The 17,236-nt window shown below is 37.7% G+C and overlaps 1 protein-coding gene across 3 annotated transcripts in view; it reads right to left on the bottom strand.

The window, feature by feature from the left end:
* LOC136418506 (homeotic protein spalt-major-like) overlaps window positions 1-17,236 on the bottom strand; it is a 107,666-nt gene that overhangs the window by 16,605 nt on the left and 73,825 nt on the right. For all 3 annotated transcript variants that reach the window (XM_066404583.1, XM_066404584.1, XM_066404585.1), the window contains exon 2: window positions 104-2,865. In XM_066404583.1, the coding sequence (XP_066260680.1) occupies window positions 104-2,865 (2,762 nt within the window). The remainder of the gene's footprint in view (window positions 1-103; window positions 2,866-17,236) is intronic.

Raw genomic sequence — 17,236 nt, 5'->3', positions numbered from 1 at the left:
GAAGATACCTTAAATGCAACTAACAGTACGGTATAACGAAAAATTGTTAACTTTGACACTTAAGTTTATTAACTTAATTTTAGTTTTTCCTGTTTCAACTCACCTGGACGGGTGTAGTAGTCATTCGATGGTGAGGAGATTGTACCTCAGCACTCTCCCTGCTGGTGACTGATCGACTAGGAGATTTTTCCCCATTCTGCATGCTTGCAGCCTGCGGAGACATGGGTTTATTGCAGCTCAAATCTTCAGTGGAACAATTCAAATCACTCGAAACATTTATATGGTGATTCCCACCTGATGGTGACGAGGAAAATGGGGCCATATTTTGATTATCAGTGTTCGTGCTCATGTTATCATCATCTTCATCTTCATCATCCATGCTCTCATGCTCTGACCTTCCATCTTTTTCGAACTTAAGGTGAAAGGGCAAGCCAGGAGTCCCTAAGGGTGACAATCCAGGTAGTGGGAAACCCTGGCTTAGGAAGGGGTGCATCGAGTTGGAGAGGCTGGGAAATGCTCCTGGAGAGGGAAAGTCCTTAACTTCAGCAGCCTGAATTTGCTCTGGAGTGAGATCAGTAGGTTCGCCCGTATGTAGGCGGATATGTTGCTGCAGCACTAAAGCATTGGTGAATTTCTTGTGGCAAACTGGACACTGATGCAGCACCCTCATTGGGGGCTTCGCGCGGTGCACCCCCATGTGAGTCTTTAAGTTCCCTTTAGTAGTAAAAGCCCTTCCGCAGATTTTACACTTAAAAGGCCTCTCCCCTGTGTGCGTCCTATAGTGCATTTGAAGAGCGCTTTTGCAAGACAAAACTCTATGACAAATCACACATTGATTTGGGTCTGAAAGTTTATGCTCAATGTTATCTACTAGTTGCTGCAATTTACTGGTTTCAGAAGTTTTGGTCACTTCAATGAGACTCTCCCAGGAATTGTCGTTGCTGCCAGGCCTTGGTAGCAAGTTAGTGTAAATCGCAGGATCCTTAGTGATATCATGGAGAGGATTTGTAGGAAAATGACCAAGGCTTCCAGATGAGGTGCTACTTGGGGGTGAGCTTTGATGCCCGAAAGAAAAGTTGGCAGGCAGTCTCTGCCCTGTGGCGATGCTAAGAGGGGTTGACATAATGTTTGATCTGCTGCTCGATAAGTTTTCAGGCTCATCCTGCATCTCAGGAGAGTGATCATCAGGACTCCTCTGCTCACCCTCATTAGAATATCTGCTCTCATTGCTACACTCTTCAAACACATTTGGTGTCCCTGGGGCGTACCTGTCACACTCACCCTCGAGCTCCTGATCATTGAGCTCCTGTTTAGGAGTAACCTCAGACATTTCCTCTTTCTCACTGTTTTGCTTCCGATCTTCTCTGTCACTTTCAGATTTGCATATCGGTGAAGGACTTCTTTGAGGTTTCCTTAAGTCCGCTGGAACTTCCTGCTCTTCACGTTTAATAAATAAAGGCTGAGGTGGGAATAATCTAAGGGGAGGAGTGTGGGGTGAAGGTTGAAGCCTACTGCTAATCAGTTCTGGGGGTGGGGGAATTGGGGGTCGATAGAGAGGTAAAGATGTTGGGGGGAATGGGTGATGAGCGCCGGGAAACCCTAGATGAGGAGGGTGTGGAGGGCCTCCAGGTGATAGAGATGGTTGCTGGCCTAGTTGGGCTAGTAAAGGAGGGTGATATTTGTCTAAGTGTTCAGGAACTGGGTTAGGATTCATTTTGATATGTGGGAACTTAGCACTGTGTCTTTGGAAATGCACTTTCAAGTTTCCTTTTGTGGTAAACCTGCTACCGCACACGTTGCACTTATAGGGACGTTCTCCGGTATGAGAACGAATGTGGATCTGAAGGGCTGAATCAGACCCAAATACTTTTCCGCAGTATCTACAGCGATGTTTAAAAAAAGGCTCATTACGCCCTTTAGAATCATAAGGGGACATAGATCCTTTATTCTTTCTAAAGGCCAGCTCATCTGCCAAGTTAGTAGCCAACAATCCTTGACTGGCATTATCTAAGACTTCCTGGGCTCTCTTCTGGAGCATTTCCAGAGTATTTGGTTCTTCTAGCAAGGGCGGTTCGTTGCTGTGAGTGATTATAGTAGAAGCTAATGACGATGATATGGAACACATGGGAGGCTGCATCTGCAGAGGTAGATTGCTGATTTCCGGCTGCAATGGCGGAGGCGTGCTCTGTGGAGGAGTCTCATCGGCTATCGAGGGAGGTATGGGTGTAGGAGTTGTTTCTCGTGATTCTGTTTTAACTGGAAAGCCTGGGGGTTGGTCTAGTGGAGAACGTTCAGAATCGGAAGGAGCAGGGGAGCCGCACTGCTCGTCCTCTTTAGTCATGTCGATCTGAAGCTGATGCTGGAGTTGGTTGATAAGCTGCAACTGTAGAACTTGCTGATGCTGCAAGGTAAAGATGGTTGATTGCAGCACTGCCAGTTCTTGCAATGCAGCTTGGTTATCTGTACTGTTTGCCATGGCTGCAGCTGCGAATTGCGCCACTGCGACTTTAGTGTTTTGCAGAGCTTCCAAAGTGACGTGTCCTGCGGCTGCGGGGGGTGCCGTTGGTAGGGGAAAATTAATCGCATTTTCATCTGGCGAACTTTCTTCTACGCTGTTATTGTTGGCGGCGTCCTGCCGATGGCGTCGCATGCGCTCAAGACGCTTTCCCCCTGATTCGTCATCGTCCTCGTCATCTTCAGACACCACCATATCTTCGGGATCGGAATGCGCGGGGTCGTCATGTTTGATCGCTTTCTTGTCGCACTCGTCTTTGTGCGATAAGTACTCTTGCAATTCCGTGAACTGTTCTTGGCATCGTTGACACATAAGCACCTCGGGCAAGGCTTCGTTGGCGGCGAGGCCATCTGAAAACAAAACGCCGGAATAAAGAAAACGCGCAAACAAACGCTGAAGGAGCAGGCACGTCTGCTCATTCCCGTACATCACGCGGTTCTATACGTCGGGGTGGGAGCCCGGATTAACATAGGCCGAGATATTATTAAATGAGATATGAAAGTGGTGGGGCAAATATGAAGGGGGCGCCCCGGAGCAAGCGCAGAATATGATAAACGACCTGGCCGAGAACCAGCCAGAAGACCGGTTATGACAGCTGGGCGGTCCTGTTGCGTTCATAAATAAAATTCACTTGTTGCTCTCCCATAATCCACGCCCATAAAATACGCCCAGAAATTTCATATCTATAAAGCATAACAGAACAGTCGCAGTTAGGGCCTGCCGCCGTTAGGGTAAACGTGTTGGGCCCTTAGGGCTGAATTGAAACGATTTCACGCTAGAGCGACGCCGGCGACGAACTTCGGTTCTGATTTCATCGATCGTTCTTAGCCTTTGGCCTGTTTTCGCATTCATTGTAAATACCCTTTGATATTGTGACTGTTATAAAATTTAATGCCGGCACAATCATAAAAGATCTAAGAAACTGCTATTTGATATATGGCGCTTTTACTACAGCTACCATTGTGACTGAACAGTCTTTAGCAGCTTGTTGGAATTTAGTGCATAGATTGTTGCTAAAACTGTGCCAGATTTGTACAGTAGACCCAGCATATTTAATTCAACCTGTGCGGGCAAAATATAAAAGGTTAGAGTGAAGTAGAGGCGAATTTACGACCACCACCCAAAAATAGAAATTCTGTTTATAAATATTTATCTTCTTTCTCTCTGTGGATTCGAAAATATTACCACAGGCTTTACTTTTGGTTTTCGTTGGATATATCCAACTATAATTAAGTTAGAGCTATAAATGGGCGAACTATTGTCTATTGACACGTGCTTTTATGGGCTAATAGGGGAACTTCAAAGAAACCGCGGAGTACTGGAGTCTTTCAAAAATTTCGGTAGATTCGAACCAGTAAAGTAGTGCATCCTTGCTTACGGAAGCAGGTGACCACTACGTGGACAGGACTGAGACACTTCTTCAAAACCAATCATTTTCCGAAATTTGTTGAGACTTGAAGTGAATTATTGTGTAAATAGTTTTCCATGGTTTGATCCTATTTGATATGTGCCCAGTACAGCGCTTGGAAACCGAGAAAAATTGATTCAGACATTGCAACGAATCCACCCATTTCCTTTTATGCAGGGTGTTATTTAAGTATGTGGTCTAACTTTAAGGGGCGATTATAAGGCGAAAAGTTTATTTAGACATAAATCAGAAAGTGCTTCGTTTTCAAGATACAGAGTGTTAAATTTTTCTTTAAAAATCATTTTTTCGGAAAAATCTTAATAACCTTTTAGACGATTTTGTTTAAATTTGGCATTTATTTATTATTAAACGTTTTTTATTTAAGAAAATTGCGGGCTATCTATTTAAGTGTAGTTTTAATAAAATATTTTTCTTGTTTGATTTTTCTTAAATTTCCGGCATTGCCCCTGTGTACGCCATTAGCAAAAGGAGACAATTTCCAGCTTAAAGGGCTCCTTTCTACTACATTAATAATTCTTTCTAACATCATATTAGTTTGCGTCTTGTTATTTACGAGTTTTTTTAATTTGTAACGATTTAAAAAAAAAAGGCCGACACCCTGTATCTTGAAAACGAAGCATTACCCGACCTATCTTCAAATAAACTTTTTGTCTTAGAATCTCTCAAAGAGTCGTCCCTTAAAGTTCGGCTACGCACTTAAATAACACCCTGTATAGGGAACAAGCCATCAACGATGGGTTGAGAGAGCAGGTATATGACGAAATTTGCTACACAGGGATAAAAAGGACAATTTTCTTCTCTAAAAAATGTGTATGAAGTCTTAAACCATAGTTTTCGCAGGTGTTCTCTTAATTGCGTGCGTCCCTTAATGCGGGAATAGATAATATAATTGGCGAGGGTATGTGTAATTTGTAGGCAAGCCCAGAAACTAACCAACGCCTTGTTTGTATATCATCCACTATATATGAAAATTACCCTCTGTGTAATCTTATATAAACGGAGTTTGGTTTCCCGGTGTACGTATTCATAGATTTGCGTGGAAGGGCTATGAGATTTCACAACCTGAGTCAAGTAAATCTAAGGAATTATTATGATTTGCCACAATCCAATCGTACCTTCAAGGGGCGCCAATATGTTTTCTTTTTCAAGTTCAATCAAACTATAGATTACAACAAATAAGGCTTTCCTAAGTGAATGATTCGCATTACGTTTAAATGGAAATAGTTATTAACCCACAAGTGCGGAAAGCGATACTTTATCGCACGCTGATTGCAGTCGAATGAACGACGCGAAGCGGAGTTCGGCCAGCAATGGAGCACGGAAAAGCACTTTCGCACATATTAAGCTTCGTACAGACCTGAATGTTTGGCTGTACAGCGAACAATGCAACCAACCCAACGCCGAATAAAACACTAATTTGGACGGGGCAAGATACATGTTTGCAAACAGGTTTGAAAGTCTTACGGGTTTATTGTTCGGTTTAAATTAGTGTTTAATCATGTATAATATAATAAATAAGATGGTCCAAACCAGTGTTTAATTCAACGTTCGGTCAGTTTTGCGGTGAAATGCTTAGGTCTGTACGATGTTTTAGACACAGAGTTTTATTTTTTTCCACAACCCCATCAACCACTGTCACAAAACGTTTTTGGGACTGATACATGCCGCTTTCTTTTCTGCACGCGTGCAGCATTTTTTTTTAAATTGCACATGTGCGAAAAGTGCAATGTTCAGCTTGCAAATGCGTGCGGTAAAAAAAACCCACACTATTGCAACACTAGAAATTTGCAAACTAAACCAGTAAAGGGCGAAGTTTTCCACCACTCGAGGGCGGTAATAAAAAGTACCACAAGCATTATGTACAATGCGTTGTCAACAACCACTTGAATTTCAACCACATTAATTTCGTATGAAAAACGGCACAAAGTAAGGTAACTTTATTAAACTCGAATAAGCGCGGAAAATGCTACTTACCGCACGGTTTCATGGATCAGAAATAACGTTACGCAATAAGTAAGCATGATTCAATTCCAGAAATTTATGTCAATATTGTATTAAATACGTTAGAGTATATAGAGATTACTGAAACTGGAAATCGACCATCATTATGGAAGTGGACAGGAGACTGGTCGGGACATGCACTCTATACTCTCATAACCGTGAGCAAAGTGCAATTTTGACGCGCTAATCTCAGAAGCGCATTGTTTTTACGGTAAAGTTAGCTCTTTGACTTCTAGATTTAAATGTAAAAAAAAACAGTTTCCTGTTTAAAAAGAGCTAACTTTTCTGAATTCTCTTCAACGTTGAACGAGTTTACAGACAGATATAGGGATGCACTTGTCCAAATTTAGCTTTTTGATCGCGCGTTTTAATACCTACAAATATTTATATTATACATTTAAACAAAGTCACTTTAGGTGAGAGAAAGATGAGGGCACGAAAATTGATGAGGCGAAAATAAAGGATTATTGTGCGCAGGATTTAATACTAAGGACACAAATGGGACTTTGGACGACCTACATAATTGTGAAGGAAACACTATAGGAATGTATGCACGCTATGTGAGGATTTTACTACTTATTAATATTTATATTGTCAGGGTCATAATAATGTAATGCAAAAATATGTTGTTAAGTTGTTCGGAATGTTTGTGAAATTCCGAATATATTCTGGGAATATCCTCCAAGAATACTTTTTGTCTTATGCCGAAAAACATTTAAATTAGGAAAAGTCGACTTTTGCAATATCATCATATCTGAAAATAAAGAAAAATGTGTTAACGCTATTATACTTCTTAAATGGGCACCATGAAAGTCAACTCATCTGAATTACACATCACGTCAAGAATTTATCGTCGACTTTTTCCTTGTAACTTTCCAAAAGGAAGGATGGACGGATGGAAGGACGATGGAAGGATTCGGCCATTCTAATTTTGTAAACCTAAACAATTTAAGTACCTTTAAAAATTTTGTAGAAGTCACAAAACGAATTGCAAAATTTAAAGTAGAAAATGTATAAAAAATTCAATCATTAGGGGAAGGTCAGTTATATGGGACCATTTTTATTAAATCTATTTTTTTTCATAATACTTTAGAACTGGCTCAGTTATCCATTACACCAAATGAAACGATAATTATTACGTAATTCGATACAATTGTTATATATTTCTCAATAATTAACAAAATTTGAGATCAAAACTTTGTTCCAAATTACCGACCAGTTGTATTAGTTGAACCACGAGGTGGCTAAATTGGACTTTGATAGAAACAAAGCAAAAAATAGATTTTTTTTAATATCTTGGAACAATAATAGTAGGTAATTAAACATTAATGATAGCAAATATAGCTCATAAAATTAAGAAAAATAATTATCGTATTTGCAGGGATTGCTGGTGCAAGTTTCATGATTCCAATTAGGGCAACGTTCACACTCCAACCAATCCACTTTAGGTCCTTTTTTATCAAAATAGTTAAGTTTACATTTGGCACATTCATTCTTTTGATCTTCTGACATACAGCTGTCTGAAGCATCTACAACTAATATTTTCTCTTCGTAGTCTGCTTTTTCAGTTGTGCTTTCCTTCATCGTTTTTTTACGCTTCTTTATACGTCTTTTTCCGTAATCTGCTTCCCTTTATTTTCTGTTTTACAAATATACCTGTTTCCTCTATTTCCTTTAATTTTTTTTTATAGGTTCTGAAGCTCATTTTATCGTTGTGCTCTTTCATGAAAGCGTAATACCAAGCTTTGCCTACCACTTCTTTTATATAATTAAAATTGTGAGGAATAGAATTCTTCTCTGGAATTTGGTAAGCCATTCTGCGAATATCTGTAATTGTTAAGCCGAACATATGTTGTTTCAGTTTTAATATGTGCTTAACCATAATATTTTTAAATTGTTCTTTGAAAACAGTCAGCCTTCCTTTATTTATTTCCGCACTTTCGCTTGTATCGCCCTTATCCAAATGTCTTTTCAAGGTAACTCTAGGAATTTTATGCAATTTCGTGCATTCATTCTGGCCAATACCTTCATTTTTCTAATCATGAATTGCATTTTGCGAATCTTCAGGTTTCCACTTATAATACTTATTTTCCGTCATCTGTGTAAAGTACTCCAGGTTACGCCCATGTGTTCTCTTCTTACATTACTTGTATTACTTTGTCATGAAAATCTAAGGGCAAAGTTTCAACATAATTAGAATGTATATTTATTTAGAAACGCAATTTCTTTGACCGATATGGCTAAACCATCAAATTGTAATTAACTGAGACAAAAGGACTCAGTACTGTTTAAAGTTCAAACTATCCTTATCAATGTACTTTAAAGAAGTCCATATATGTATCATATATGTAGGAGAGGTCTACACAGAAACTAGAACACACACAACACAAGAACCAGTAGAAACGTTCTCAACAAGTCTTCTCAGACACTTACATTTACGCCAAAAGGGTCTTTGCTTTTCACTTCCGCTCTTGCATTAACGAGCAGTTAATAAAGTGTTATATTTTTAACTTATAGTTGTTCCAACCCGTCACACCACGTCTGTAATGAAAACCATTTTGCATCAACTAAATTGGACCGGTCCATTTCACCCAACTACTTATGGTCTAATTTACCAAACTGCACAATATCAAAATGAAAAAAAATGACAACAACATAACCTATAAAAATCGATGTTTGTGTCACTGCAGTAAATTCTAGATAGATAATGAATGTAAATTATAAATTCAAGCACTGTAAGCTTATCATTAACTTTACTACGCCTTCAGAACAAAACACTAAAATTTACATCAGAACATTCAAAATTAGTATTTTGCAAACAACACACGACGCGTTATTTTAAGTGAAAAAATAAAATGGCCGACCAACATGAAGTTGTTCCTAATCGTGTGGTGCTGCCAACTCATAAAAATAAAAACTATAATTGGAGATGGACAGCATAGCAAACAACAAAGTGGTCCAACATAGCAACGGGTCCAATATACTCAACTTTCCCCTATTTGATAAATCTTGTCGAATTTTCGAGACACATGAGAAAAAATCGATATAAAAATTCTTTATTAGAGCGCTTTGCTATATGTTGGGTGGTCCAATTGCTACGAGCCGCTATTGCTATCTTCTAAACCGTGTACGCTACAAATTCGGTTAAATTAGACAAAAGTTGTCAAATTTGATGACAAGTTAAGATCTCGAGGCACTATTGCCAAAACGTGTTCGGTTTCGGAAGTATTGGGAAAAAGCGAAATTTTGCCGAAAACGTTTTTTTGTAATTAAACCGAAAACTAATGCTTTTCAAAGAAAGTTTTTCTGAAAGCATTTTATTGGGTTTTAAAGCTTTACATAGTAATGTTAGGTTTTAAAAAATAGTACTTTTAGTTTCTGAGACATCGACTCTAACTTCAATTTTTTAAATACGGACTTGGATTCAATTCAATAATGACCTGAATCATTCATTTATTTCCTTATTTCAGTAGAGGTATCTAATTTATTTCGTTTTACTCTAGAGTTTTAGGATTAGAACAAAATAAAATTTATAGTTTCCAAAAGACAAATCTAAAAGTATAAGAAAACGAAACATATTTTCGGCAAAATTTCGTTTTTTCCCAATACTTCCGAAACCGAACACGTTTTGGCAACAGTGCCTCGATATCTTAACTTGCCATCAAATTTGACAACTTTTGTCTAATTTAACCGAATTTGTAACGTTTACGGTTTAGAAGGTAGCAATAGCGGCTCGTAGCAATTGGACCACCCTGTAGAGGTGTTCCACAAACAGCCCCCGAGCTGCTAAGACCTTCGAAGGTTTCCCAGGAGGGGCAGTATTTCCTCGTCAGTAATTTTCCAAAATTTAATCGACAGTGCGTTAGAAATTTCGTAGAAAGATACATCCCTGAAACTTAATCCCCAATAAAATTCATCCCTTATTTGGATCTAAAAATATCGATATTTCCTCATCTGTATCTGACCTAGTGAATCCCGCGTTCGAAGTCCGCTCCTAAATTTGATCTATTCCCTTAGTTTCCCCCTTTCTACCATTCACAAGAGGGTCCTCTGGCTATTACAGATACCAGAATAATGGATCATATAAGGTTATGTGACAGTTGCGCGACTGACCGGCTATTAACTGCATTACACCCCCGCAATTTAGTGATTTATTGGAATTAACGACATCGGCGTGTGCTTCCTCCCTCCATGTTCCAATATGCTGGTACATCGATATTTCCAATGGCATAATTCTAGGTTTCAAAGGACCAGCTGCCGTGCACATTTCCCCGTGACAAACTTAATGCTTTTTTGATGATAATGTTCCAAGATAAGGTCAATGACGGAATTAATATTAATGCGAGCGACAATTGATACGCTTACGTTAGAAGTTTAAAATGAGTTGTGTTGGGTTGATAAATGGGATCCGCAATAAGATGCGAGCGTAAAAGCACAAAAGATTCCGATGTGGCCAAAAATAAAAATCCAGCGACGGGGCTAATTAATTAGCTGACAAAACTTTTGAAAAGACCCGAACAAGCAGAATAAACACAATAATTTGTAATATATTAGGTGCAAATAAATCTGAGATGTGTTCCACATGTTGCGACGCTTAAGACCGTCTTTGTATTGCGTTTAATACCCCATAATTTATGTGCCGCTTAGAAAGTTATTTCGAAAAACCTGCAAAGCAAAAGGTCGAACAAGACCGTGGGGACCTAATGCAAAAATACGTATTCTTAAATATATGAGGCTGTTAAAATAAAACAAAAGCATAAGTATGGCGACAACGACTGCTGCAACAAGAAGAAGAAGGACCGCGGGAAAGGACGAAGAGGATGAGGAGATATGGCCATTGTTTAAAAAACCACTAATTACGCGGTTCGGAGATTTATTTTTCTTGAATATTGAAAGGTCTGGTTTGTTGTTGCTGCCCAGTTGTTTTCAGCTGCATCGGACACATCTGACCCGGAGTTTTCTTCAGATTTAAAAGTCCGCCGATAGACCAGTTCTCGCACAATCGGAATAAATTCATACGCACATTCCGGAATAAACTTCAAAATACAGTAGATGTCAGTGGTATGAAACCTGTGATTCATATGCATATAAAAACATGTGTTTCATACGTTTTTGCTGCTTACCTCCACGTGACTTTCACATGAAATGAATATGACGCTTCATATGTTTCATTCATATGACGCTCACATGCATTGCACTATAGGGAAGTCGTACTAGTATTGCCCTTATTCAATCTTTTATCTTTCTATCTTCTTTTACCTATCTTATCTATTCCATTTTCGCCTTACTCCTTCTTCCTTCACTCTTCGGTCCTCTTTCTTACTCGTGTTTTGTCATCGTAATGCAAAGGAAATATACGGTGGAACAGCCTAATAGAATAAGTTCAATACTTGCATGTTTCGACATATGTGAACAAAAACCGGAACGCGTCACTTTTATTGTCTGAAATTACATCCTGCAACGTAAAAATTTCATCTCTAAATTCAACCCCTTTAGGTGACAATTGCAACTCCCAAATTTTTAAATTGGAAGCGTGGGTTTGTGATTCCTCAATTGAAAGGTCTTTTCATTCTCTATTCAACACTGCTATGGTTTTAAACTTTATTGCAAAGAATAATAGAAAAACAAGAAAATCATGTAATTGACGACATTCTCTACAATCAACTTAAAACTTAATAACTAATACCATTTCATTATTGATGTAATAAAATGATAAAACAAATAAATCACAATCTTCTATAAGATTTTCAAAATGTATGCTTCCAACCTTTTGGCAGCATCCTTACTGTAAATAAAAATATCTTCTAACATTAATCAATATTTGAGGCGTAACCCATCTAAACGCAAGCGTTATTCTTCTTTTCAACTTAGCGAGATCATGTGGTTTAGCTTTGTACACCATACTCTTTACATATTCCCATAAAAACTCTCATGGAGTAAGATCAGGTGATCGTGCTGGCCATTCTAGCGATCTTCGCTTCTCTATCCGCCACTTTAGAAAAGTTAAATCAAAGTACATTTAGATTGATTTGTTTTGTTATTTTATTACGTTATCAATAACGAAGTGATATTAGTTAAAAAGTTTGTACTTTGTTATGGAGAATTGCGTCAATTACATGAATTGATTTTTTCTAATATTCTTTCAAATAACGTTTAAAACCATAGCGATTTTTAATAGAGAATGAAAAGACCTTTCAAATGAGGTATCACCGACCCACACTTCCAATTTAAAAATTTGGGAGTTGCAATTGTCGCCTAAAGGGGTTGAATTTAGAAATGCAATTTTTACGTTGCAGGATGTAATTTCAGACCCTAAAATTGACGCGTTCCGGTATTTCTTTCGCATATGTCGAAATATGCAGATATTGAATTTATTTCATTTGGCAGTTCTTCTCGGTACGTATTGGAACTTGAGAGAATTTTCAAGTCTTTCACTTTTTGCTGATAACAGAGTATTGGACGCGATTTTTATTAATTAAGATATAATTCAAATTGAGTGGTGTTATTTTGCGAAAATGCTAAAAATCGGGAGTGGTGTCATATTAGATGAGAACAAAATATGCATAAACCATTACTAACTGCATATTCCCTTTTGAATGTGCTGCTCATATCCTTGAGTGCATATACCCCTTTAACATCATATGATTATACACGGCCTAATGTTCTTATTTCGAATTACTAGCGGCTTTTGGCAATATATATGTCTAGCCGTTGGCCGCTAGGCCCCCGGGTGCCAAGGGCTGAAAAATGTGGAAAGCTGCGTTCTATAGAAGGATTTATTAGTAATTAAATTATGCAGTAATTTCTGAAATTGTCGAGGATTTTGTAAAAATCCAAGCAGGCAAAAATCGGTGAAGCTAAAGATTTGGATTTTGGGTAAAGCACCAAAAACCTCAAAGGAGATACACTGCATCGAGCACAAAAATACCATTATATTTTTTGATTTTTTCTCAGAAATACACAACTTTCTGATGGAATTAGTCACAGGCACAGTTCTATGAAGCTGCCATTTCACATTAAATCAAATTCCGAAAAGTGGCGCCGGTCCAAGAAAATCGAAAATATGATATAATTATTGAACATATTTTCCCATTGGAATTATTATGAAGCGCTGATGGGGAAACCTGGAATATGTAAGTTTTCCGCGAAATGAGGACGCAATAACATAAACATTTTATTTCATGTTAACTGAATTATGGGATGTACCACACATCAATCACCTACATCTGAATGCTCGCACAGATGACCGTGTCTTCGTTTCTATCTCCATTGTACAATATCTTGGACCATTCAGTGAAGAAGCGCCTAAATAAAATATTCATATAATTAGTTTCATCGAGAAGCCTGCATTATATTTAGAAAACCTTTTATAGACTGGAATTACTGGATCCAATAAACTGACTCCTATGTGTATAATCAACAGGATGGCACCGCATATTCTTATGAATCAAAACCAGTTTAAGCATATGCACGTTTTTAGATAAAAAAAACCTCGGAGAGGCACGTTTAAAACACAAATATAAATGAAAGATTATAAATAAAACTCGTCCTTACCCAATATATTATAGGCCGGGCCCCACCGCATTTTGGGACTCGTGTGTTTATTTTAATGAGGGGACATGTTTCGTTTATTTCCCTCAATCTTCCGTTTTAGAGTTTTATAACCCCAAAGAAGCAGCGACTGGTTTTCAAGGACGCAAAGCGTCTGGGATGAAATTAAAATGTTATTATTATGTATAAAAGATATTTCTGGGACCTCGGTTATGTCTCTCTTTGTCCTCGGGCGATTTTGCACGAATGCACCAAAGAAGTAATTTTATTTCGCTTATTATCATCGCGCCAAATCTTTTACCATAAGTCTTAATACCTTTATTAAACCGACGACGTGAAAGTCTAAATTTAACCCAGGCCCACTCCCTCCCCTACCCATTCGAAGGGTGAAAGACAAATGGGGATGAGTTCACCGGCACGAGCCCGATGCTTCCGTTTTCATAAAGCTGGAAACAGCCTGTTGTCATATGTGACTCCTGGATTCCACTAACTTAAATACGCGCTTCCGCACTAAAAAATGATGATTATTGTTTTTGAGGGGAGTTTTTTCCCTCGCCTATACGCCTCAAACCCGTCACGCGCCCTTGCATTGTCAGCCAAATTAGGGTTTTTTTCTGTTTACCGTTTATATCCGCAGAGGGTGGATTCGGGGCCATAAAATATCAAATATGCATATATGGCTGGATGTCAGGACGAAAGGCTTCCAAGATATAGGATTCGCTACGTCTGAATAAAATAGGGGCTTGCCGCATGACGGATCTTGAATCTGTTACGTAGTTCTCTTGTATTAAAATGCTACCGAAACTGCAATTTTAATTCATTCATTTCTAGCCCTTTTGGCACATGGAGAGAATTTCATGGGTCTCCAGTCTTAAGAGCGCACCCATAAGTGCTCTAATGCAATCGGAAAACGTTGACGTTTTGGGCACTTTATGTCTTCAGAAGTTGAGTTGCGAAAATCCTCAAACGTAGTCAACACATGACCAATTGACCCTGCCAGATGCCGGGTGTCCAGGCGAACCATGGGCACAGGAGACTAACCTGGGAAATCGATTTTAATTTTTTTGCCCCTGCACGGATTATTCAATCGAAAAACTTTTACATGGAGGTCATAGTACTCAAGACCGGCCATTATTCCGCAATTTCTTCAATCTTCTAATTAGAGCCGTTTTGCCTCAAAACGTCTCCAAATTTCAAAAATTTGAATGTCTCGCGTAGCCGTTCGAGGCCACGATTGGTCAGAGTTAACGTCAGAATTAAACAAACACAATGTTGCCAACAACACAAGCGTAAAAACCTCAGGTCAAGTGAATTTTCTCTTTTCGTTAATTTCTCAGTAATTTTTAACTTATTTACGAGTTAATTCGGTGAAAAAGATCTAATTAGAAAATTTTAAAAATTGCGGAATGATGGTCGGTCTTGAGTACTATGACTTCCATGTAAAATTTTTTAACTGGATAATCGACGCGAGCACAAAAAATAAAAATTGATGTCCCATGTTAATCTGCTATGTCCAGGATTCGCCTGGACACTCGGTGTAAAAAAGCTCGGAGAAAATCTCAAATTGTGGGGAAGCTTTAAAGTTTAATTTTAAAAATTCGACTTTGACTTACATATTACAGTTGCCGTAATAAGTCTGAGGCCTGCTGTAAAACATCTCATTTGAAGTATTTATATGAAATTACATGAAAATTCCATAAATGAATAGTATTTTTAAAGGTTCGAAATTTTGCTGTGGAGAAGCAGTGGTGATATGTCCGATTTTTCTACCTATAACTCTCAACTTTAGTTGGTAGTTTTTCGTATGAAATTCCAGCTCTGGAATCGGAATAACTACTTAAATATGCAAAAATACGTTAAACTGAAGTGTTAATTGTATTTTTCGCTGAAATTCCGCTATGTCTGGGTCATTTCCTATAAGAAATCGCATAATAGATACTTGGACTATACAATGCTCAGTCAATCAACTTATATTTTCGAAAGTTGGGTTGCGAAAATCTAAAAAATTCTGAAGAGTGGTTAACATATCGCCGATTAACTTTATCAAATATAAACGGTCTAGGAGGAAAATTTCCAATTGTAGTGAATTTTTAAAGTTCAGTTTTTAAAATTCTAGCTTAAATACATTTTTTCATTTTTTTATGGCTCATTACAGACTATTCAAAAGCCTAGTTTGCCCTACAAAATCCATTTTAACGTTTTTTTATACGATTATCGCAACATTGAGCGTTCTCGGCGTATTGGGAACTGTAAATACTAGTGGATTTTCCTTTCATTTTACTAATATAAAGTGAATATAAAACAGTATTTTTGCACTTCGAAAGATAAATTAAAATTTACTCCCTCTGGATTTCTCTTTAGAGGGAGTAAAGTTGCAATTTTTGGAATTTCTTAATTTATTGTTCACAATCGAATGGTTTGGTATCGACATCGACCACAGTTTTTTTTTTGAAGATAAACAAGAAAGCAGAGAAGGTTTTTAGGAAAAAGAGAAATAAACAAATGTTCGGGGCTGATATATTAGCTATTTACTTTAGTTTCCGTTCCTTTTAATTTTCTACTTTTATTTTCATTTTATGGAAAATAATTAATCAACAATTTAGTTCCAGTTGCGTACCGAAAAATCATGTTAAACAAATCCGAATCAGTTTCAGCTGTACCGCAGTCGGGCGAAAAAATATCTATGTCCCAGTTAACCGAAAACAGTGTGGAGAATATTAAATTCAGTTCTACTTATAGGATAGTTCCATTATCTAAATTTGCATAAAATGTGGCAACGTTGCGCCATTGACGTAAATGTCATCTTGTCAAAGTTTGACGCATGTCTCAGAAATGAAATTCTAACCGCGGCGAAGCCATTTTGAATTTTTGCCAATGCTTTAGAAGTATGAATTTAGTACCAGACATTGAATAAAGTTTTAAACAATTAAATAATAAGATACAAATATGCGGGGTGATTCATTAGCAATGGAACCGAAACCTGGAGATACTACACGTCAAATGGTGACGATTAGAGAAAATATGCCTTGTCTGAAAGTTGATAGTTTGGAATAAATAGAGGGTGTTGAAAGTTAAAATTTTAATTCATTTTTTTGCCATTATTTTGAAAATATCTAGTTTAGACTTTTGAAAATTCGTAAAGTTATGTTTTCTTTAGATGACGAATTGTGTGTTCTAGAAAATGAGAATAAACTTGGCTTTTAATTTCTCGTATTCTCAAATTTACACATAGTGTTCGTTAAATAGATTTTTCTCGAAAACGAATGAAGATATCGGAATGAAACAAGAATATATAATTAATGGAAAAATGATTGGTTTACAGAGCAAAAAGTTCTGTAAAATTCACTGCAAATGGCCCCCTCCATTTGCAACGCGGTAATTACAAAACGTATTTTGTTCATCATCTAAAAAAACGTGACTACAAATTTTTCAAGAGTCTAACCTAGATATTTTTAGAATAATGGCAAAAAAGTAAATTAAAATTTTATCTTTCAACACCCAGTATATTCGAAACTATCAACTTTCGAATTAAGCATATTTTCTTCAATCATCACCGTTTAACGTGTAGTATCTTCAGCTTTCGGTTGTCCCATTGCCAATGAATCACCCTGTAGGTATGCCTTCCTGTCAAAATCTGACGTAGCTGTGAAAACAAATGTCGAGCGCCGCGTTGCCATTAGTGAAAATTCGTCAAATGACTGCAAATCGTTTGTGTTTTTCTGGCGCTCCACCAAGCCAGT

Source organism: Euwallacea similis, chromosome 35, assembly GCF_039881205.1.
Source record: "Euwallacea similis isolate ESF13 chromosome 35, ESF131.1, whole genome shotgun sequence".
In the NCBI taxonomy this organism is placed as follows: domain Eukaryota; kingdom Metazoa; phylum Arthropoda; class Insecta; order Coleoptera; family Curculionidae; genus Euwallacea; species Euwallacea similis.
Note: the sequence above shows the minus strand (reverse complement) of the source record. Positions and strands in the feature narration are given on the sequence as shown.